The sequence below is a fragment of the Calidris pugnax genome, unplaced genomic scaffold (genome assembly GCF_001431845.1).
Source record: "Calidris pugnax isolate Ruff unplaced genomic scaffold, ASM143184v1 scaffold157, whole genome shotgun sequence".
Taxonomy (NCBI): domain Eukaryota; kingdom Metazoa; phylum Chordata; class Aves; order Charadriiformes; family Scolopacidae; genus Calidris; species Calidris pugnax.
In genome coordinates this window covers 451,073-476,541 of record NW_015090992.1, presented here as the reverse complement: position 1 = coordinate 476,541, position 25,469 = coordinate 451,073, and the positions used below count along the sequence as shown (strand labels likewise).

At 35.9% G+C, this 25,469-nt stretch overlaps 1 protein-coding gene across 1 annotated transcript; it reads left to right on the top strand.

Annotated features, from left to right (window-relative positions):
* Positions 1–1,365: 1,365 nt before the first annotated feature.
* On the top strand, positions 1,366–23,585 carry LOC106895383 (long-chain fatty acid transport protein 6-like). The gene is made up of 12 exons (XM_014954791.1): positions 1,366–1,787; positions 2,385–2,426; positions 6,056–6,534; positions 7,466–7,678; positions 8,473–8,631; positions 10,287–10,411; positions 13,555–13,749; positions 15,105–15,195; positions 17,403–17,601; positions 17,965–18,062; positions 19,864–19,994; positions 22,929–23,585. Exons 3-12 carry the CDS (start codon positions 6,057–6,059, stop codon positions 23,103–23,105), a joined length of 1,866 nt encoding a protein of 621 aa, XP_014810277.1. The 5' UTR covers positions 1,366–1,787; positions 2,385–2,426; position 6,056; the 3' UTR covers positions 23,106–23,585.
* Positions 23,586–25,469: the final 1,884 nt, after the last annotated feature.

Genomic DNA, 25,469 nt, shown 5'->3' with positions numbered 1-25,469 from the left:
AACTGTTACTGACCCTCACTCCTAGCCGTCTTCTTCATTTTCTTCTTGCTCTCTAACATATCATTCATGTTTTCAGACAACCGACTCTGTCGGTGACAAACACATAACCACTGGAAGGTAGTTATATGCGGTGCTTTATTTCGCGGGCCCGGGAACCAGGGGTAGTCACCCAAATCTGGTTCGCCGACGACCGTGTCAACTTACAATTTATACCCTCACGATTATACAATTTCATACATATTCAATAGTCACCCCATCACCTCTTATTACATATTCATTAGGGATTGCTTCATAGATTGCGTCATTCTGGCGACATTCCAGTCCCTTCTAGTGGTCTTCGGTGGTCGTTTCTGATGAAGTAAGACGTCTTCCTCGCTGTGTACTTTTTACCTTTCGTCCTTCTGGTAGGTTTCCAGGCCCGTTTTAGATGCCTATCTCCTCCTTATTCTTCTTGACTTTTCAGGCGTCCTCGGTGTGCCGCTTCAGTAGCTTTAAACTATACCCCTCTCCCATTATTATAGAATGCAGTACCAGATCACAAATATACAAAGATTTTACACCAAGTTCAGAACACCTCGTATTTTCCAACAACTCCATAGTCATGTTCTGTCATTTACAGCATCTTTAACCCTTTCTGTCCAATATTTCCTTAATATGCCTAGGTACCATACGACCAGGCTAGAATTATGTCCTCCAAAGTGAGTAAATAAAGTTAAAAATGAAGTATGTGTATAGAACAAAGTTTTTAAGAGTAAATAATATAATTTAATTTAATTGAATAATGTAATCTATTAAGTATTCAATAAAATAAATTGTCCTAAAAAAGTAACTCCCTATAGTTTTTTAAAGACTGAATACCATAATATTGCTTCAGAAAACATTCATACAAATATAGTATATATATATAAAAAAAGTACACAAACAGGAACGCAGCTTACCCATGTGTATTTAGTAATCTTTGTAAAAAGCTATTCTGCTTGTAATTTTAAGTTTCAGAAATGAAATGCTTGGTCCATATGATTCAAATTTTTAGCCAGCAGTGTATATAACTTCCTATATTCACGTAATCTTATCTACCTCTTTAACGAATTAAGCAAACAGTGATAAATATTATAGTCTTGTTTTTCAGCACTAACACTCTATAACAAAAATGTTCTCTGAAGTTTGTATGGTTAAGCTTAAAAAATGTGTTAATCAGTAAATATATCTAACAAGACCGTTGTACATATTCCAGGGGATACATAAAAATATGAGATAAATGCTATATGAAATGTTTGCTGTAGACTAAATGTATTTTATTTAGAAGTATACAGAAACATCATTAAGCTTCTTCTATTACACTGAAACAGTCATTTCAACAGTTTATTTCCTTTGATACAACTCTACCTCTTGCTGCATATGGTCATTTTAAGTATATAAACTAGCAAAGCATAACTGACTTCTTTCTCTTTTAACAATTAACTCTCAACACATTTAGCAAACACACTGTGTTCCAAGATACAATGTCCGATTTCCTTTCAGTCACATGCTCAAAGACGGCTGCAAAGTTGAGGTACTACAGAATAGGAGGCCTGGGAGATCCAGGAGACAGAGAGGAGTCTTAGCTGTACATCCAGGCATGCAGCCACCAGTCAAACACCATGGGTGTGGAGCTTCAAGAGAACACCTTCTTGGATAAAACTAACATCTTCAGATTATGCATGCAACCTTCCTATGAGTGACACACAGAGGCAGAAAGGATCTAACTGAATACAGGACAAAAATCAAAATATAAAATCAAAAAGTTGGTAAGAAAATATTTGTTTACTTATCATTCAGATGCTGGAAAAAAAGCACTGGTTATGAATGTAGTTAAATTATAATGTTTGAATTTCTTTTGTAGGTAATCTCTTACTATTTACACAAAACACTGTATGTATCTGAAGTCAGATCAGACTCACTCCTAAATTTGCTGGCATTATACTTTTCTGAAGTTCTCTTTTCTGTCTCTCTGTCTCAATCAGATAAACGTCTTAATCTATTCTTATTAATTAAACAGTACAGTGAGCTTCAAAACTGAACTTTTGCTGACTATTCATTAGATTGCTTTTAGCAAAGGTAGCAGGTTGTTTTAATGAAAAAGCTGGTAGATTACTTGGAAAACAGAATACTTACTTGAATTGTTAGTGAATGTTTGGGCTTATTGTATTTGGAAACTTTCCCTGCTTGCCATTATTCATGCGGTTGCCTAAATACTGCAAAATAGTTAATTGTGCATTCCCGTATCATTGACTATTTTCTTAGTCTTTTGTGTTATACTATAAGCTCAAGCTATAAGTAACCAGAAATAGTTAAGAATTTCAGTTTTCATTAAAAGGAAATGTTTTCAATCCTTGTGATTTTAGAGGAAAAGCAGAAAAGACACGAAGAGGAACAAAGGAGAGAGCGTAAGTAAACAAAACTCCATGTTTCCCCACTTTCTGACTCTATAGCATGAAAAAATCCAGACAAACCAAAACCAGTGAGTTTGGTGGTGAATTTTCTTGAATTCAATTGCAATTTTGTTTCTCCAAATTTCAAAGCAAACGATGTATAGCAACTGTTCAAAAAAACTAAGGCTATTAAAAGGCTATTTCTATCTTGAAAATGTATTTTTTCCAGAACAGAAATCTGGGTAACTGATGAATCACTATTTAAAGTTTGTATGAGGGATATGCACTTCTAGGATCATTGCAATTTTAACTGTAAGGGCAATCACACAAAGACTATGATCTCAGGTATTTCAGAGAGATCTTGGCTACCTCTGAGAACTAAGACAGGAACTTGACATTGGGGCCAATACACAGGCCTGTTCACATTCCCCTGGGACTGGAGAACATTTCTGGATGGTCTTGCCTCCTCTTTAACTGACTGAATGCTTCCTGTGCTCCTTCTCTCCCCTGCCTCCCAGACCTACTCTCGATGTGCCTGCAAAGTTGTGGACATGTAGTAGCTCGATATCTGAGGTGGCAGCTCTGTTGTTTTGTTTTCCCTTTCTCTAAGAGAATAACCCCAGATCAGAGCCAGGCAAAGAGAAAGGGAGTTCAGACTGAGAAGAGCTAGCAGTCAGTTTTCATTAGCGTAATAATTTTTGGCATAGAATGACCCTTGTTAGATAAACAAATGAAGACTAAGGACTGGAAATACCAGATTGCCCATTAATTAAAACAAGGCTGAAGGAATTACTCAGTTATTTCAAGCTAATTGCTCAAATGCACTTTCCAAGACTTCAGGGAAAATATCCCAGAGCATACTGACTGACTGGAATAATTTTATTTCTGACCACGCAGAGATACAAATCTGGATACACAAGCAGCAAAATTCCTCTGTGTGAAACTTGGTGAAATGAACTCAAAGGAGAGCTAACACAGTCAGATTTCAAGCATTTATCTTTTCCTTTGACAGAAGGCCTTCACAAAAAATACCCCAACCAAACCATGCCAAAACTTGGCAGTAGATGATAGTGTAAGAAAAATACAAAGGTTTTGCTTAGACTGCATGTATCAAGCATGTATTTGATAAGACCGGGGACCACTGAGTTGTTTGCATTTACAGCTAAATTGTGAGTTATTCATCATAGTGTATAAACATTTATTTTCTTTCAAAGTACCTTGAGTTTCTCTAGATTTAAGAAAATATTTCACTGTTCTGAGTAGCTCCTTTGGAATGCGGATTAAATCCCGGTGCGTGTACCTTTTGTGAATGTTTTGGAGAATCCTGCAGTCCAGTATCAAAAGCAAGCTAGGTTGTACCACCAGATACTCAGCCACAAGCAAGTATCAGGCTTGTCACTCCAGGCATAGGGCAGGTCATGGCAGTACGACTCTTGGACTGCAGCTGACTGAATGCTCTAGTCTCACTCAGAGGGGTGCATACTCTTTATTAATAGTCGCTCTGTCCTAATGTTCATTCCTTCTCCATATATATATTGTTCCTTTTTTCCTTTATATTTTCCTTTGTTTAACTTGTATTTTCCTTTCCCATAAACAGTATTTTGCTCGAACAATTCTAAAACAAGGGATTGGTGGGCCTTTTTATGCACATTCAAGTATGAAAAGGGTGAACTGAAATGAATCCTGAAACAACTCTTCAGAAAAAAAAATGTTTCATGTAGCATGCTTTAGTCTTTTGTCTGTTTTATTCTACTACAAGTTCTTGCTTATACACCATGGCTATATCTGGCAATAGAAGTAATGTAAGACTGCTATAGCCAGTCTATTATTTATTGAGTTAACTTCTGATCTTGCCTAAAATAAACCTAGGGCTGAGCCAACTCTTATGGCATCCTCCCTTTTATTCATTTTCTATTGATGGTATGTCTATGTATTTATTGCTTCAGTTTATAAACTCTGCCATTTAGACTTCCCCCAGAGTTAAATTTGCCGTCTGGAGCTCTGGTGAATCCTGTATGCTTGTACATGTGGCAAAGCAAAATTGATAAACGTTTCCAAGTCATAGTCATGGAGAATTTAATACCCAGGAAGGTCATGAGGTCTTCTTTTTGTGCTGTTGGCCAGTAAATAACAACATTCCAAGAAAGCCAGAAAGCCAATGAGGGAGCCATATGAAGTGAAACATGAGGTGTTTTAATGGCACTTTTGCTGTAAGAGTAAACTCATAGCTACTTTAATTTTTTTAATATATGAAAGAAAAAAAATTGCCTGTGACATTACATTATAAGGAAGAATAATCTGCAGACTTCAGGATAACTACAAATGTCCTTTTACAAATTATAGAGTTCAGGAAGTGATGGTTTAAAAATTCTGTTTATAATCTTAAAATGTCATGCATCACGTACTTTAACCTAGTTTATATGTTTGTATGCAATTAATGCCACAATGCTTAAATTTTTTAGCTGCTCTTTTACCCATACAAATGCAAATAAGGTTGATGAACCTTGTACCAAAAGTACAGCTTGTCAGTAAAATATTTCTAAAGAACAGTGGAGAAAAAATCATTTAGAAAAGCCTCCCAGACTGCTGAAGTGTTCCAGAATCCTAGATTGTCACATAAGGTGTTTCAAATATTTGCAGTAATGATGACTGAAACTTTGAAACGGAGACTGGTCAATATTACACATATCAAGCTGTAGTGGTCCTGCATGATCTTCACAAGTTCTCCTCTATGACCATTTGCAAATATGGCGATTAATGGTTGTTTGAAATACATTAACAAAGTTAATAATTCTTATGCTAGAAAGGGTTTTTTCCAAATCTTAGCAAGTTTTTGTGCAATTTGTTTGAGACTTCAGGGTACTATTGTAAATAATGGAAATAATAGATATAATGCGAAGTTATTAAACACCATTTACTGCAAATGGCAGAAAATCCTAAAGTGAAAACTGGCTACTTCAGAAGATGCAGAAGGTTGACAGTATATAGCCTGAAATTTGTGTGTGTTCATCAGACTATTCAAACCAAGGGAGGATTAGATGATGGTCTCAAATTCTATTGCACCTAAAAACCAACTCAGTCAGCAAAGAAAAAGCATATTTGGTGCATCTTACAGATGCACGATACATAATGCACTTTCATAATATACATACAATACTATATGATTTAATTGTTTGTTTCCATTTTTTTATGGTTTGCCATGGTACAATAAAAGAACTAGAAAAAAATTTTACCCCAAGTTAAAAAAAAAAGTGTCAAATTGTTTCCTGAGATTATTATCTTCTTTTATTTGTTCTTTGGATACTTTTTACATTTCTAAATTTCCATCTTCTATTTAATTGTCAATGTCTTTTTAATTCTACTCTCATCCTGGCCACATTCTTTACTCTGAATGAACTCCTCTGTCCTTATAAACTCCACAATCTTTTTTTTGCTTTATACTCCCTTTTTCTTTTTTATATTGTTCTGCTCCTTTGTATTCTAATAAACTCCCATATGGTATTTTTAAACCTTCTCAGATTAACTGGTGGAATTGTAATTAGCTTATTAACTTCCAGTCTCTGTCTTAAAACTCATTGCTAATTACATTAATGTATTGCATTTTATATCTCTGAAATATCTAATCTATTATTTCCCTCCCTAAGCATGCTATGCACGTGGCTTTCGACAACTGCTGGAGGAATAGTGGTGCTGTGGTTCTCTCTGAAGCTCTTTTTCCCATATTTCTGGGAAGATCTGATTTACTTCTTGAGGCGGAAGAGGTTAAAGGCAAGGATAAAGAGACGGGCAAGGAATGGAATTCTCTCCATAATTGACCTTTTCCTGCAGAGAGTGGAAAAGATTCCCCACAAGTCATTCCTCATCTATGAAGGGAAGGTGCATACCTATCACAATGTGGACAGGAGGAGTAACAGGGTAGCACAGGTTTTGTTACAGTATGGGAATCTGAAGAAAGGTGACACTGTGGCCCTGTTGATGGGTAATGGACCTGACTTCATCCATGTCTGGTTTGGGCTGGCCAAGCTGGGCTGTGTGGTGGCTTTTCTCAACTTCAATGTGCACTCTAGATCCCTCCTGCACTGCATTAACACATGTGGAGCAAAAGCACTGGTGATAGGAGAAGGTAAGTTCTGTATTGTTTTTGACTCACTACTGAATTTCTACTGCCTTATGCTTTTTATCAAAAATAGAATATCAGAGCCATTTAAAGCTGCAAGCACTGCATATATACATACACAGGTGCTAGCTAAAAAAGAGGGGAAAGATACAGTACTGTTTAAATTTCAAGTGTTTATGCACCAAAAATATGTGCAATTAGTATAATAAAAGGGTTGAATCTGAAACTCTTCATGTACTGGACAATGCACCAGCAGAAACAATCATTCACCAGCAAGTAAACAGCCTGGGGAGATACTTTAGAATAATTTCATTTCCATTTCTATCGATTGGCTTATATAGGTACAACTCCACTGACTACAGGAACACTCAGGTTCCTTTTGTTAGTGACTGAGATCAGCCCAAAAATTTTTACATAGAAACTTACGGTTACTTTATAACTATTTTAAAGCAGTGATCCAAAGGTAGTGTTTAGAGCAGAGTACAGCATGCTGAGCTATAATTTTGACCCTCTTACTGGCATGTTATGTAATACTGGGCAATTTATTTAACCTTTCTCCTCTTTTCCCATCCTTAGTACAGGTTGGCAATACTTCCATAACTCCACGTGAACCCATGAGGGCTCACTAGTTGGGATGTGTACCAAGCTTTAAAACAAATGTTATAACATACCGGTTGGATTAAATTCTATATATTACTGTCATCAAGTAAGCTCAGGGAGTTTTACCTATTACAATTAAAGCCATGTGGGGATTAAAGGGAAATTATACATAACGATTTTTTTTACATTAACCAATATGTGTGTTGGTCCTGCTGCGGGCTGTGGTAGGTTCACTGTATGCAGGGGTAGGGTATATAATTCCAGGTAATCAGGTCTGTAGTTCTAATTATTTTAATATTAAGCATCTATACTTATTATTATTTTTTTAACTTGGCAGATTGTGTGGAATCAATAGAGAAAGAATTTATTTTTCATCTCCTGGAAAACAAGGTTGCTGTCTGGCTGATGAGCAGCAGTTCTCCTTTCCAGCATGTTCACACTATACTAGACAAACTAGACAAGGTGCCAGATCACCCTGTTCCATCTCACCTTAAAGATGTCACTAACACAAGAAACACAGCTATGTATATCTTCACATCAGGAAGTACAGGTGAGGATGTGTACTAACAAAATACAATTGCAGCTCTTTGAAAATTAAGGTGGTACAAATTTAACAGTAAGGCAGGCACGCAAAAAGGCAGAACTTGAATTTTTAGGTCAAGATAGTGGGGAATTCACTTAGTTACATGCATAGTACACTTTAAACCGTTTTTGCCCTGTCACAACAAAGAAGTAATTCCAGTTAGTGAACTTTCACATAGATATTCCATGGCTGAACTTTATTTCTTAAATATAAGGCCAATAAAGTCAGCCTCTGACAGCAGCTCAGATTCCATTGTTACAAGACTTCACAGGTCTATCCTAAAAATAAACATGGCCAACACAACTGCTTGGTCTTGGGAGGAAACTTTTCCTCTGAGACTGTCCTGAGTAATAAAGTTTCACCTTACCTCACTGGGAAGGAAAGAGGAATCCTTCCTCTAGTCAATGTTATTCCTATGGAAAATAGTTGAATGGTGCAGTAGCCACCAAGAAGCATTCCCATTCTTGCTTCGTGCAAGGGAACACTGTGTGCACAGTCAGTCTGCACTAGCCTGTGAAGGGTATGGACTTTCTCCCCCAGATGAAGCACCAGAGGATTAAATAGCCTTAGAGGCAAAAAAGACTGAAAAAGCTGGGAGTCTAAGGCGATATACTCATGAGGTAAAGACTGAAGGACAGAACAGGCAAAGACTCAGAAGAAACAACAACTGCCCCTGTACATTCCAAACATCATTCTATTTGCTAAAATATTATTAATGCAAGCAGCACATTTACAATTATTTGCTCTTCTCCCTTTGACAGGTTTCCCGAAAGCTGCTGTCATCACTCATCTAAGAGCTCTCTCTGCCTGCTTCTTATTTACTCAGTGTGGTGCAGTTCCTCAGGATATTATGTATCTCACTCTTCCCTTGTACCACATAAGTGCTTCTCTTCTTGGCATCTGCGGATGCATTGAATTAGGTAATATTTAACTTCTAGTTTCATTAACTTGAGAATGCTGTAACATATTTTTATTTGGTAAGTAGCTCAGTTTGGTAACTCAAATATTATGTCTAGCAATAGACTTTTGTTGTTTTCTTATTTTTACCACCTTCTCCAGCCTGTAAATAATATCTAAAGCATATGCATAGCTTTTGAAGCTTAGAACAGACAACAACTGTTGCATAGATGCAATACAGTATGACCTGAAGTCCGTGTATCGCTAACACCACTGAGTATGTTCCGTAGATTTAGCCTGAAATCCTATCTGTATCCTACACCAGAAGTTTCAAAGGGTATACTCATAGGCATCTGAGAAGTCAGGCTTGATTTTTAGTGTCAGAAGGTACACAACCATTGTGGAAGCTTTAACTATCCTTCACAATAAGGTCAACTAAATGTGTTTTGGAGCTTTTTGAGTCACATATTTGAGTAACACCTACAGAATTAGATTCATGATATTAAAGTGAAGGAAGGGAAGAATGGCATAGCCTCCCCATCTGATTCTGATAATATTTGTAGAGGGCTAGCAATAAGATATATTTTCAGATATATCCTCCTTCCTGTCTTTAGAGTCTTTCTCAGATGTTGTTTTTTGGTATGGTAAGTATGTATCTGGACTGTTTTAACAGCCATTTCAGTGCTTTGTTTCTTCAGGAGCAGCAAGGGCAGGCATGTTGGGCTACAGCAACTGATAACAAGACTGCTGCTGCCTAACAGAAACAAAAAAACAGGATGGGAAAAGTAGTGTATAAAAAGGTTTGAAGCTATGATTTGTATTGGAACAGAAAAAGTAGAGTAACAGCTTTCTTAGATGGGCCATTGAGATGAGGACTCTGGGCACCCTCGGATTCAAATGACAAGGCTTGAGTAAGCAAGGCTGAAGAGCTCTGAGAGGGTTTCAAGTCTTGCATGAGACAGTACCTGGGTCAGGGAGGAACTGGCAAGGTAGGAGCAAGTGGACTAGAAGGGATTTGGAACTTGGAAGGCATTGGTAAGCTTTACGTGGGACAAATAAGACTAAGGTAAAAAAGAAATTTTGAAAGGTTAGAAAAAGGGAAATTTGTAAATTCTTAGCTGACAACACATAAAAAGCTGTGAAAAAGGGACAGGATGGCAGATATGAGAGGTCTAGGCTGAGGTGGCTTTTATAATGGAAAGCTCTGAAGGAACTTCAGTGCCACAAAAACAAGAAACAGGAAAAGGGAGTGCGACAGCCTCTGAGCTGGTTTCCCTTCCACCACTTCTCACATAAATAGAGAAGCTGCAAACTGCCTTCTCCTCCATCCCAAGCTCTCTTTTTTCAGAGTTACAGCAGTCACCACCTTGACAGAAACAAAATGGTTAGGCTTTGACCTCTCCCTAACAACTGCAGAAGACTAAAAAGGCTCGCTTCTGCTGCCGCTGATACTTTAAGTCACTATTTGGAAAAAGAAACAAAGCTCCATTGTGCTAGTCACATTTACCAAGGAAGATCTTGCCAGAAATAGCTTACAATTTACTTAAATGGCTGAAATCATCATTAGTTGAATTAAGAGAATCACAACTTTTTTTTTTTTTTTTTTTAACAGTAGTGGTAGAAGATAAGAAAGCTTTAAAGAGGTTATTTTGAATTTTCTTGTGTTTTTGTCACCTAGGAGCAACTTGTGTTTTGAAGAAGAAATTCTCTGCAAGTCAGTTTTGGAATGACTGTAGAAAATACAATGTTACAATGTTTTTGTACATAGGAGAACTCTGTCGCTACCTCTGTAACCAGCCCTGTGTAAGTTATTGTTTGCAAATGCCGCTTGAAAAAAGAGCAAATCTGTATTTAATCACTCATACAGATTTACCCATTTCTCAGTGGTATTGTATTTTTAATGTTTGATTATTTTTTTTCCAGTGTATGTAAAATTTGGGTCTTGTGTTCCTTGTGGTTCTACAATAGCAATCAAGTTTATACAAGCAAACATAGTGATTACACAGAAATAAACGGGGCAGGATGAGATAGCTATGCCCAGACAATCACATAAATTCCTCTGTAAAGCCAAGATTGTTAGCTTTTCATCTGAGTGATAGGCAAGAGGCAGGTCAGCAAGAAAACAGTATAAGCAGTAGAAGTTTTATTGGACTCAATGATCAAACAAGAGCATGAACCAGATTAAACGATTAACCATCTGCACTGCACTGTTCCAAAGTAGTTACTTATTAAGAGAAGACTACTCTATTCAGTATGTAATGGCTGACAATTAATTTTTATAAGCTTTGAAACTGCTGACTGCCTTTTTTTTCATTTTTTTTTTTTTCTGATGAGACGTTCCAAAAGCACATTTTGTTCCATAGATATAAATATGATGCTATACTTCTCTGTACAAATCCATAGTATCAATAGTGTGAAAAATCTTGGTCACCCCTGTCCAGAAGAACATGGGAGCTAAATCATGATCAGGTTTAGGATAAAATTAAGATGTCACTAAACAGAGCAGCAGCAGACAAGCAAGCCTGAAAATATTTATTGTATTGCAATGCTTGCTTCTCGATGATGGTGGAAAAGATTGGTAGATTTTCTTAATTTTATACTTGGGAGTTAGGAAGTTACTGAAGGGAGGTGACAAGTATTCCTACCTACCACAGAAAACATCATGTACAAGCACAAGGTTCAAATGATCTCCAACTGCATTGGTTGGGGATTGGCGCAAGAACTAGCAACAAGGGAACATCTGAGAGAATCCACCAGCTGGTTTAAACAGAGACCTATTATTGTGTGGTCTGGATGTAGGAGAAGGGTCAAAGACAAAAAGGTATTAGAGGGAACATGCCAGGAAAGCTGTTGGCCAGAACTCAAGTCTGTACAAACATTATGTCCATGGATCAAAAAAAAAACTAAAGGAATAATTAGCTAGGCCAAACTAGTTGTGTAAAGGTCTCTCCTGCAGGAAAAGGCAGGAAGAAACTTCTTTGCTGGGCTCAATAACAAGAATTTAACGGAGAAGATATTGATATTAAACTCGCAACACGTAAGAAGAGGGAAAAACAGAAACATAGCCTACCTGAGTCGAGGAAGCTGAGGATACTTATAGAATTGAATCAGGCTACATGGCGAGATGGGGTACCTTACCAAAGTATAATACATATAACCTCTAATGTACCACACAAGTTCTTCTACAGTGAAAGGAACCTGTGCAGGCTAAGAAGCCAGCCAGCTACATTTCCCCTAGACTCCATGTGCTGTGGCATTAGAGCACAACAGTCCTGCTGTTCCCAGTCCTAGGACTACCTAGGATGAGGGACCCGTTGGAGTACAACCTGTTAGGTCATATCCTGGATGTCAGTCCATTCCTCCTTTCACAGACCATGCTTAGGCCTCACATTGAAATCGAGAAAGAACATGTATTTGGTAACTAGGAGGCACTCTTGGATTTCTTGATGTAAACAGAGACCCTAGACACTACTCTCTGACCAAATATTTCACCAGGAAGCCTACCCAGCATCCGTGTACCTCTCACAATTAAATTTTAAACATGATATCCCACAGAAGGAAACAAACAAACCAAATGTTATGTTGAGGAATGTGTTTAAAGAGAACCATATAACTTCTAAATTGAAGATATTTTAACATTCAAGGTAATGCAGGGAAGTCCTGCAGATCGTTACACCAGCGATGAAACAAGGTAAGTATAACAGTTTCTCCTATGCTTATAATCACTGAAGCTCCTGAGATGTGCTCTAAGTCATAGAGTCTCGCCAACTATTTTGAAAAAAAAAAATAATAAAATTAAATCCATTATTTCATCCTGAAGACCAAGTGCTGAAGAAGGGACAATATTAGGCATGAAGTAACTCTCCCAATCAGCCTATCATCACATGCATGTGATCAAACCATGATATTCCTTCAAGTTTACCATTAAAATTACAGAAGAAAATAGAGTTCATTAAGCAGAAGAAGCAGGGAAGTCAGCACTCCTGTTTTTAACAAGTGGCGTTTAGCCTGCGTTACAGCTGGTCCTATTGTGGTAAATAATTTATCTCCCATAAAATGGACTTCTGTATCAAATGAAGTTTTCTATTTGAATCCAGAATTCAAAAAACAATTTTATGTGAATATTTTTAGAGGTGCAAAAGTTGAAACACAGATTCTGCTAAAATATTTCAGTGTAATTCTTAGGCAATGTTCCATTTTGAAATTACCTTAATAATATTTAGAAATCAAACACATTTTTACAATTTTTAAAGTTTAAAATAACACTGAAAGGGAAACAAAATACATTTATTTGGTTTGCAGAAACCATTCCTGTGGACCTGAAATATTTTATTTTCTGCTGTCTTGACTATAGTCCTATATATAGGGTGCTAAGCAGTCTGGCCTCATGCAGAAAACATTTACTTAAGTAAGGACTTGAGTAGTTTGCCACAATAACGACACAATTGACATGTAACAATGACACATTAACAACTACATTTTGACTGCAGATTTGACTACCATCTGTTCTGAATTTGGATTTAAGACTAAAAACTGTACCTAATCATATGAGATGTGGTAAGGAGCTTTAAGTCATTCTGCTGCTTTTTCAAGTTCGTTAGGCAACACGTCAAATGTGTAAAATTTACTACCAAATATCATTACATGTAGAAAATAATTCTTTTAAACTTTGTAATATACATCTCAGTTACAGAATCTATAAGTGAAAATACAAAGAACTACAGAAATAAAGTTTTTGCCTTACAAAAATCTTTCAACCTCAGACCAACAAGAATTCTGATGATTTTCTGTGTGGTTTTTACAAAACAAATACTCTTCTGTGAAATATTTTAGTCAAAGTCACAGTTCCTAAAGGCAAATTGTTCTAATAGAAAATTTTAGATTAACTATAGGTACTTAGACCTACTTTTCTAAGCTGCAGAATGTTTCTTTTTGGCTGTTCACAGAAAGAAGAGGACAGAGTTCACAAAGTGCGCATTGCTGTAGGAAATGGTATCAGACCTGACGTCTGGAAAAAATTTCTGATGAGGTTTGGCCCAATTAAAATATTTGAATTCTATGGATCCACAGAAGGGAGTGTTGGTTTCTTGAACTATACTAATAAAATAGGAGCTGTGGGCCGTGTTGGCATCTTCTCAAAGGTAAATGTAATCAAAGCAACCAACTAACCAGTTAACCAGCCAACCAAAAAAAAATGCGTATGAAAGGCAGAAATTGTAAAAAGCAGGATAATGTACAAAGGAGAACCTGCTTACTACAGTCCAGATGTAGAAAAATTTGGTTCATGGAAACAGAAATCTTATTCTTAGCCCCTTACTTGTCTCTATTTGCTGTACATATATTGTGAAGCTAGAATAAATATGCAGAATAAGTCCACAAAAGCTGAAAATGCTGCTTTGTGTATATGACTTCTTTCCCCAGAGCATAAAACCCCAACCTGACTCTATAGAAAGTACCTATCTACAGGGCTAATTAATGATGTTTTTGTTGAAGTTTACTCACAGATCTTAAGTGATAAGGCAGAAATTAATTTTGATTTGACTTCTGCTATGTTCTAGAAAAAATTTACTCTTTGACTGTGTCTTCACTCATTAAACCAATGCCACTTATTCTCCTCTGAAATAAGATAAGCAAAACAAAAAAATTCAAAATTCTCAGCAAATAAATGAGAAAAATAAAATCATCACGATATCCGAACTATAATATTTATATATATGACTACTGTTGAAACTTTCATTGGAGATACACAACTTCCACCCCCCAAATGCTTTTCATATTTATACAGACACTTTGTGAATAATGAGTAATATACTACAATAACATACTATTCAAATGATACTAAAGACTCAGATCAGCTAATATCGAAACCAGATTAGTGACTTCCAAATGATTTCTGCTTTTAATCCTAGATGCTAAGAATGCCATTCCATGGCCATAATAACAACTCTGCAATGCTTTTGATCTTTTAGAAATCTTAACTATGCGGACAGGGGATGAAAGCAGGAAAGCCTAAATCAAACCATTGAGCCCTAAGTTTCCACTTGGATCTGGCTGGAGTAATTTTTGAGATGTCTGTAAATTTAATTTGGGTTCTTTGTCAGAGAATCTTCTTGATTTGCATTCCAGTAATGTTAAGACTATATTCAAAAACGGATGATAGTTTTAAAGCAAAAATGACAATTTGATCAAAAGCACTGCTTCAATTTATTTTGTATAAATGATTTTAATCTGACCATAGTCTAAAACAATGGATTTCTTTTTATCAATAAAGGAGATGAATACTTCATCTGTATATGTATATTTAGTGTTGCTTACCATGGTATGAACACTTTCTGACAATTGCTTCCCAGACTACTGTCAGTATATTTCAGGCTGTTCCAAATCTTCCAAATTGAAAAGGGTATTATCCATTAATTAAAGTGATTTTAAGCAGAACAAGTGAAAAGTGAATGAGATAGTGAGATTTTCAAGTATGCATATGAATTTTTTTATTTAGTTCCTACATTCTTTTGAGTTGTTGAAATATGATGTCTGGAAACAAGAACTTATGACGGATGAAAATGGAAGGTGTAAGAAAGCACCCATAGGTAAGGAAAAATATTAGTTATCTATCAACTAACAGACCTCAATTTAGATGTTGATATTTTGGGGCAGGGGTTAACTCTCTGTCAGCAACAGGTCCTTGACATATGCTGAGAACTTGAAAATGACAGAGGAAAAAAATATTATCAATAGATCCAAATAGGGATCTACTGCTAGTATACCAAATAATATATCCAAATAATGTAACCAAATATAAAAAAATACAATAATATAAGAATGAAATCAATATTCTATTCTCCAAATGTTTTTATTCTCATCTGCAAAACCTTGTTCACATTCCTGAATGAATCAGATTTCTTAGTGCTACTTTTTTTCCAAATTAAAATGGACACAGTAATTCCTAGATATGCTGTGTTCTGACACCAGATGTTTACAGATGCTTCTTAAATTCCAAGCTTAAAGTTCTGAGGGAGAACAGTACAATTTCAAAATCTAGATAATATTTTTCATATTTTTATGTTTAGTGACCAAATAGATTTAACTATTTAGTGCCTGGAGTTGTGTAGAATGTCCAAATTCCTACTTAGAATGGGATACTCCTACTCAAATTACTGAAAGTCCCAGGCTGAAAAGAGGATGGCCTCACAGCTGAAAATATCTTTGAGGAAAACCCTGAAAACTGTCTTTCACATAAGACAGAACACTGCGTTTTACTACAGTCACATTAAATATTTGTGTGTCTGTGCACATAAGCATGAATCTATATGTGTCACAGTTAACAGGTCTTGGAAAAAGGTCTTAAACATCACTAGTTTTAGTATGCAAACTTAACTTCCACTAAAATAAAATTCCAGAAGGCAATGAAGTGGCTTGTACAGCTGACTTAAACAAGAATATTTTTCATGCTAATGTCAGATCTCAATGACACATAGTGGTATTAGTGATGAAAGCAGCAATTATTATCAGTTATTTCTAATAATATATTATATTTTGGAAGTAGTAGTAGAAAACAAAGTAACAATTACTAGTTGTTTCTCATAATACCTTATTCGCTGATAATATCTGAAACAAGCAAAACAGTGATTATTTTTTTACTGAAAAAAGCTTGCTTTCTCACTACACTTACATTATAAACCGGACAAACATTCTTGGTTTTCAAGGAAATTGATAAAATGTCCAGTTTCATGACAGAGCTAGAAAAATTTTGCACGTTGTTACACATATTTTTTAGATAAGTCTGAAGCCATCACTTGATCTAATGTGACATGGTAATGACAGTAAATTCCCAAACTGGAGTAGAGAATCATCTTGTAAAACTGACTGGGGCTTAGGCCAATTCTTTCTTAAATTCAACATTTTTGGTTTACTTTTTCTTTTCTTACAAAGCATGCATTCTATTTGCAGTGATGCCACCTCTTCTGAACAGTAACATGAGCTTTCATTCCACTTTTCACATTAGAGTTCAAAACAATAAAGAGGATTTAATATAAGAGACAGACACACAGCTATGAAGAAAACTATTTGTTTGAAAACATCTCCATACCTCTGTTGAAGGAAAGATGATAAAAATCTTTAGAAGATGGAAATGTCTTTTAACCTCAGGAGCAGACTGAGAAATAAGCCAGTAGCTCTCATAGATACACAGTAAAAAAACAGCATTTTAAAAGGGCATCTTGAGTCAATTCCAATGAAATCAATGGAAGTTTTGCTCTTGATATAAATGGGACTTTTACCATCAACAACAAGGAGTCACGGCCAGTAGGAATATGCGGCAGACTCCACAGACCCCGTGATGTTCAGAAGCTCAGGCACATTATGGCTTACAATGTGCTTTTCCACACCAGCACAGAGTTGAGAGCAGAACAGCAGACTGTTCTGTCCTCCAGAAAAACATAAAGCACAAGAGGTTAGGCTCTGTGTTTTGCCCCCATGTGTATTGTTTGACTACCAGCACCTTTCTCAAAGGACAGAAGAGGCATCCTTTCATTAAGCTAATGCTTTTTCAGGGTAAATGATGCACGCTGTACTCCAAAAAGCTCTTCCCTAAGGTCTAGCTTTTCAGAAGAGAAGGAAGCAAAATTATTTCCCCTCTTCCACTCACCTATTTCTGCTGTTCAGGAAGTAGTTAAGGAAATGTCGCAATAAGATGTGTATAACAGATGTGGCTTTCCAAAAGATTTTTGATATGATACTTTGTGTTCTAAATAGCTGTAAATATGGGGTTTTTGCATTCCTTTTGCATGGCCTGCAGGTAAACCTGGCCTTCTAGTTGTCCAAGTTACTGAGGATGCCCCATTTTCTGGATATGCTGGAAACAATGAAGCCTCAGAGAAGAAACTCCTGCATAATGTGTTTGTGAAGGGAGACGTGTATTTTAACACAGGAGACCTCCTGGCAATGGATGAAGGTGGCTTCCTCTACTTTACTGACCGGGTGGGAGACACTTTCAGGTATGGTATGGAGTTAACAGTAAATCCAGTGAACTTGGAAGAAATCATACATATGAAGGACTGGATGACACAGGTCAGACTTGAAATTAATGAATATCAAATTTAACAGAAACATTAAGAATCACAATCAAAGTCCACCAAAGTTCACACCAATACATTAGAGATTTTCAAATTTCAGTCAAATGGCACTTCTGTTTCTTTTAAGTTTGGGGTCTCAAATAAGATGGTATTAAATCAGAAAAGAATTTAGGTGTCTACACTCTTCAGTTAAGAATAACAGTAATCCATATGAAAAGTAGTGTTCCAACACATAATAGATTCTTTAGCTAATACCTATGTTATTTTAAAAAATATTTTCAACAGGTGGAAAGGAGAAAATGTTGCCACTGTAGAAGTTGCAGAGGTCATTGGTATGATGGATTTTGTCCAAGAAGTTAACGTTTATGGTGTAAGCATAAAAAGTAAGACATTCCCTATAGTTTGAGAATATAAAATGAAAAATGCAAACACATATGTCATATTTTATCTTCTCTGTTCTTGCAACAGAATGCATACTTAGATGTAAGGAAATAAATGGTATCAAGTTAGCAATTCAGGCTTTCCTAAAGTGCTTTGAAATTTCAGTTTAATTAAAATGCTGTATTTAATAAACAAGATACACTGAAATTTTGTAATAAAAGGCAGAAACAAATGCTAATAATGAAGAATCATAAAACAGGTGTGAGAAACACAAAGTTACAAACAGTAGAATACTTCTTTCAGGCTGCAATCTTTCATCTAAAAAACAGAAAACAAGGGGCATATTACAAGATGACATGTCTGAAAACACCTGTCACTATCTTGTAAGTACAGTCCTAGAAGATATATATTTTTTCATAATTGGAATTTTCCAAATTACATATGGTGCTTCTAAAAATATAAAATACTATCCTGAAAACCTGTACCAACTAAATTACAGGATGAGGTGGAAAATTGCTCAGGAGATGCATCCATTGAATAACTGGGTTGAGAAATGTAAACTTTCTTGTGGTGCTGAATGGTTCTATGTTTCCTTCACATTAAGGCAAATAAAGTTTTGTATTAAAAGAAACTAGTCACATGAAGAAAAAGCTGTCAAGAGACAAGGTGCTGCTTAGCACTGAGAGATGGAAAACACTATTGATTTCTAGAAAGAGAACATATGAAAATAAAATGAACAAAAGGCCATAATCTGAATGGTTGGTCAGCAGTTGGCTGCCAAATGCCAATATGTTCATTTGTGAGAGATGGCGTCCTCAAGAGCTTACTTGGAAAGCATATCTCATTCTCATCTACAGTTGGAGCTCACAAGAACTCCTGCAATCTCAGACAGTGAATAGCACATCAAAACAAAACCTGAAGAGCTTAAGAATCACATTCATTCCTGGTTGTGGTGTTAATACAATCTAAATAGCATAGTTTTTCATATTTCTGAATTAACTTGAGTCTCAAATATTGCCAAAACAAACTACATAGCATATTACTAATTAAACTACTGCAGGTTAATTTTCATGAAAAGGGAGCACCCATATTTTATCTTCCCAGTGCCTTGGCCACACTTCAAAGTTGCTCTTTCATTCTGGTCACACTGAACCATGGCAGCTCATTTCTTCTAATTTAGATGTTTTCTGTGTTTGAAATTTTCATTTCTGTTTGAATTAAGAGAAAGCAGGAACTATGTTTGTTACATCTTTTTTTAAAAGCGTTTTTTATAATTTTCTGCTTGTAATTTGCTAAGAGGCACTTCCCCTATTTGTCACTAATCTGTCAGTGGGATAGAGCAGAAAACACTCAGCACTGCTTATACAATGTACAATAACCACTAGATTATATATAGACCAAGCACAGTCTCATATCCATCTTTTTTACTAGTGTTTGTGGAATTGTGTCCAGCTTTTTACTGAACTAATGGTCATGCAGTATTTTACTCGGCCACTTCATTACCAATGTTAAGATTGAGCAAGGCAGGAAGAGAACTTAGCAGCCAGCTGCCAGCCATACAGGATTCTTAACAAAAAGATGTCGGTGACATGTTCTTAATTGAATAAAAACACTGAAAGTAACTTCCAATATAAGGTCTTCCAATATAAATTTCCAGTATAAAGTATTGTATTTTTTATACTCGATGTCTGAGATGATAGGGCAGATGTTTCACAATATTAAAATGTTAAATCACTCCAAATGTCATACAATTCACATACACTCTCATGCATACTTGTTGTATTATTTCAAAATTTTTTTTAGACTATGAAGGAAGAACAGGGATGGCAGCTATTGTACTTAAACCTAACCAACCCTTTGATGGAGAAAGACTTTACAAGCATGTTATGGACTTCCTTCCAAGTTACGCCCAACCACGCTTTGTGAGAATCATGGTAAGACAACTAGTTGCCTTCTACTTGTATTTACCTTCTGTCTTACCTGAAAATTGGTCTCTCTACAATCATGGAATGCCCAAAGTAATTTATAAACAGCTTCAAGAATTGAAACACAAAAGGTAATACTAGTCTGAATTATGGTTGATTTTATAATTATGAATTTAAGCAAATATTTGATGAATTAAACTTACATTTTGCTTTAAGTCACACCTAAAATTCCTAGATGGGATTACAAACTTGGTAAATTTGGATTTTTTGTCAAAGCTCTTCATTGCGTTCTTCAGTGGAAGACTAAGCAGATGCACATGGGGAATGTTACACATAACTGTGTTCTCTTATAAAAGGATGACATAATCCATTTAAAACCTTCTCCTGATATGGTTGTTTTCGAAGTCATTATTATTCACTGTTACTGACAAAGCACCAAAGAAATATCTAGTTCTTTGCAACAGATAGTAAGATAAATACTTTACAGTGAAGATCTCATAATCTAAGAACTAAAATGTACCCACATGCTTTAGAGTTTAAAAGCAGAACTGGGATACTACTCTTTTTTCAAACATGCACCTTAAAAGTGCAAGGATTACAGTCCCGGTGTACTCCCAACAGGATGACCTTTTGCAACAGGACATGAGAGCGTGAACTGCAAAGAGCAGGAGAGGTCCCCACATTACATCTTCTGAAAGTTTTTAGCAGATAAGTTTCCTGCTGTTAGGGGATGCTGAGAGGCATTCGGCTGTTTTGCCTCCCCCTAAATACTGACAAATTGTCTGAAAGGCACAAATTTGTTTGAGAACAAGGTGGGAATGTAACAGAGTGAGTGAGACTGCAGAGGAAGAGGAGAAAAAAAATGCATAAATTTAGGGAGAAGTGAAATCTTTAAGAGAGTTTAAAGACTTGAGGACAACTATTTTTTTCACTAATAGGTTACTGTACTAAGTAAATACGTCTTCAAATGCAGTTAGCATAGTTTATATTGCCTGTGGTGCCTCAGGGCAGCAGCGCCCTCTCCTGGGAAAAGCCTCTGGAATAGATTTGTCTTTATGGTTCCATTAGATGGAAAGAATCTATCTGGAGCTCTATGGTGTATATACGCAGAACTGATTAAATCTGTTTGCATTTATATGTTCTTTGACTAAAGTTTTTCTTAGCTAATTGAAGGGAGCTTACTGCCAAAGATACTATCAATACTAAACAATGAGTATTTACACATGTAAATTCTTATTAAAGGAGATAAAACCAATTTTATAACAAAGTCAAAATGATAAGAACCATGCTGTTACTTTAAAAAAATCTTAGGGGGGTATAATGGGATGAATGCTGAATTCACCATTTTCTGAGTGGACAGAAAGTGAAATCCCTTCTGAAAAAAAAAAAAAATGTGTCTTGAGAAAGAGTTCATCCTAACCAAGAGTGACAAACTAAAATATTAAATTCTCACCAAAAAATGATTTAAGATAAAATAAATCTTGAAAATTTTTCAGCAGTCCATATGTAGGCTCTTTCTAATATGACCTGCAGCCACAGTAGATCGATTTTGTGAAAACCAGACAGACTGAGTTGTTCTTCTCAGCCTCCCTGACTTGACTCTAGAAGACCAGAGGCCTAAGGACAATGATGGAAACAACAAGGGTCCTCCAAGGCTCTGAGATAGTTTTTTCACTTGACTTTTGCTAACTTTATTTCTTATCTGCAGAAAGATATTAGGAAGAGGTTTGTAATAGCATCCAGGAAGTTATTTCAGTTTTGCGTTACTTGTGCTCTGTTCCGTTTTGGGGTTTTTGGTTTTTGTTTTGTGGTGTGTTTTTTTTTCAGAACTCATATTTCCATGCAGAAAAATCTGACTTTATTAAAATAACATCAGAGCATCACTTAAACAGAAAAACTCAGCAATCTGTATTCATAACACACATTGAGAATCTTTAATACCTGTCTTTAATAAACTTTTAATCTAATCATTGCAACTTTTTATATAATTACCGAGACAAATTCATGCTACCTATTCAATTTGAAGCAATCCCGCTTGGTAATGATTGAACACTATCACCATCTGGCAGCTATTCACTGCCTGTGTGAAACAACTTGGTGGTCTGAGTGTGGTTCCTATCATAAACGCTGCCAAAAGACAGAATGAACTGGCAAACTTACGAGCAGTCCCAGCTCAAAAGCCAAAGACTAAACGCTCTGGGAGTTGGGGAAACGTAGTAGTAGAGTGAAGAAGAAATCAGGCATGTTACAAATCAAGAGACAAAAACAAGTAAGAACTGAAAAGTAGACTGTTTCAGCATGAGAATTAAAAGAAAATGTTGACTACATTGAAAACACTATACAAGCAAAAAAAAACATTGCTTGAGAACGGTGTGTTTTAAACTTTTCCCTTAATATGGCCCACGTTTTAAATGAGATTATTTTTATACCAATTCTGCTTGCATTACACTGACTATTGTGTGCAGACCACCTTGTTCAATAATTGGCATTTGAATAACTGCTGTAGAGCAACTGCTTACACAGAAAAATAAAACAGGAAGGCACTTAAGATATTTGTATTTAATGTCTTAAATGAAGTTTAGCAGTTGGACATCAGGGAAATCAGGGGAGATCCAGTACCGTAAAATCAGCCAGCTCTCTGCAGAGCATCATCAAGTGTCCCACAAACTACAGATTTTGTGATCAACTGCACTAATGAAAGTTAAAGAAGATGCTTATTTTGAAACAGAAACCTGCTAGGTTGCATGTGACTTTGATAAAGAAATTAATAAGAAATAAAAGTTGCATTTAGATTTAGGTTTCACTGCACCTGTGAATTACATCATTCTGTCTGAAAAGATTCTATAGTAAGATTGTATGATCTATATTCAGTAACTGTATCATATTTTCATTGATATAGGCTGAAATGGCATATTGTACTTTACTTGAATTATTTTTTTTTAGGATGTTATGCAAATTACTGCAACTTTCAAGCATCAGAAGATGCATCTGGTGAATGAAGGGTTTAATCCAGAAATTATATCTGAACCTCTGTATTTCATGCATGAACCTGCACGTTCCTATATTCCTTTGACAAGTGAGATATATAAGGATGTAGTTTCTGGTGAAATACGTTTATAAAGCATACAAATGAAGTTACTCTACAATACAGGAAGTAAATTTCAAATATACTTCTGCAATTATTTCAACAAAAGCTAGTACATATTATTGGTTCTAAAAACATTAGATAATCAAGTCAGTCTTACTGTGATACAATTTGCCTCTTCAGAGCCACAACTGTTACGTACATTGCGTAAGCTGCTCTGCATCTGCTCATATTACTTCCAGGGCTCACACATGCAAATTTTTATTTTAAATTTCTCACTGTTCTAAATTCTTTTCATTTAAGCCACCAGTATCTTAACTTAGTTGAATATTTTACTCTTTTAGATAAAAATACTGATTCTGGTTTTAGAATACATAAATGATTAGATGCAAAATGTCATAAACATTAATATAAAATGGGCAGTCAAAAATACAAGCAAAATACCGCACAAACACTGCATGTAGACTTCAGTTCAATGTTTGTTCATTATACTATGTAATATCTAATTGCTTAATTCCAGATTTTTATGGAAAATAAACATTCAATGTCAAAATTCAGTTGTAGTACTTAGTGGTCATTATTTTTTCACAAATGATGCCAGAACTTACACAGACTGAATGATTTGCAAACAGTCATCCCTGCTGGCACACGACCTCTTCCTCTATTTACCTATTTTAATATTCCTGAAATAGAGTTCTCATGAAAACAGGACAGACATTAATATAACTTACAGCTTTTGTTGGATGTGAAGACCTTAAACTTGTTAAAGGTGTTTTAAGTTTCACAGGCAGAAGGAGATCAGAGAATATAATATTAGCACACCTGTTGGATGTACTTGTTTTGACTGCACATATCTGATTACTTTCAAAAATCAAACAAGTCCACACTTATGTGAGGGAAAACCTTTCTCCTATATATTTCCCTGAATTCATATGATCTTTTATCTGGATGAGCAAAACAGCTACCGTATTAAGATAATTCTTGCCCCATTTGGAGCCCATTTTACAAACTTGCATGGTTAGCTCTTTCCCATGCATGAGACTTACTTTTTCCTGGTTTTCAGCATGTGCTATTACTACCACTGCTACTACTGCTACGACTTCTGCAATGCCCTGAAACATGACAACTGACCAAAACAGTATTGGTCTATTGTAGAAGCACAGAACAGAAGTCAGCTGCATAAAAGCTTATTATCTAACACAAGAAACAATTTGACTAACAAACAAACTCGGTTATGATCATAAAGGTCTGAGGTTTGTAAGCCTTGATGATGCAGTGATCTCAAAATCCATAATGGGGCCTCTGCCATTCCAAGTTACAACAAGTGTGTGACAAGACCTGACACAATCGCTAGAAACTGATTGCTTGAGATCTCGAAGCTGGTAAATAAAACAAGGATACAGAACTGGACAGCGTATGATATCCAGCATAAATACATCCAGCATACTACATACACCTACAGCACATTGAGATCTCCCACCAGACACAAGGTTTCTGAACCTGGAGTGAGATAAGCAGAGCTCCCTGGAAAAAACAGTCTCCCAAGCTCATACTCTTAAGAATAGTCTGTTTGTGGACTAGGAGGAATACTGAGAGCAATACGGGTTTGAGGAGGGCCTAAGGAATTCCAATGGTCTGAATTCAACATGTGAACGTAGATCACCCAAAGATCTCCTTTGACTGAGGCAATGAACTTCTTACAGCTTGCTAAGAATTTTCAGTTTCTGGGTGTCCGAGTCTCAAGAAAGGAAAGATTCAGTTACTCATGGTTCTTGAATATAGTGGTTTCTCCAACTACTTGTATTGTGGTCTTCTAACACATGAAACAGTAGGGCTCATGTAGAGCTCTCCTTATGAGCTGTGAGCTCATTTCCAAAATATCAATCATTTTCAGATCATGACATAGTATGGAGACAGATCTGAACTGGCTACTGTAAATAAAGTATTTGTATTTTTCCTATCATCTAAAGTTTTATATAAATACACACACATGCATCCCCTAAACATGCATAACATCAAGCTTTATGATGGCTACCCCTACAAAACTGCTGATATCAATACACTCAATTAAGTTTCCAACATCTAGAAAGGTTTCAAAAGCTCAGGCAAAAGTCTGGTCACTTATCTGGCTTTATTTTTATTATGAAGATGTTCTATAGAACAGTGTCTGTCTGTCATTTCCTCCTTTATGCCTCACTCTTTTCCTCTCTATATTCAACTCCTTCCCAACATTCACTCTTCAGAAAAAAGATAAAGAAGAGCACAAGACAGCAGTTCTGTCCCTGGCTGCACAATTAAACGTCAGTAGCTTATTCAGTTGCACATATGCCAACCAGAAAAAAGTTACATTATGGAATTGACCATAAGCATAAAATATTCATACAAAAAAGTATGTATGA

Excerpts from the sequence above, each read along its gene's own strand:
- LOC106895383 (XM_014954791.1), top strand. The coding sequence starts at position 6,057 with ATGCTATGCACGTGGCTTTCGACAACTGCTGGAGGAATAGTGGTGCTG. Across the intron at positions 13,750-15,104 it reads GTGTTGGCATCTTCTCAAAG|TTCCTACATTCTTTTGAGTT; the intron begins GTAAATGTAATC and ends TTTTTTATTTAG. Across the intron at positions 19,995-22,928 it reads CACGCTTTGTGAGAATCATG|GATGTTATGCAAATTACTGC; the intron begins GTAAGACAACTA and ends ATTTTTTTTTAG.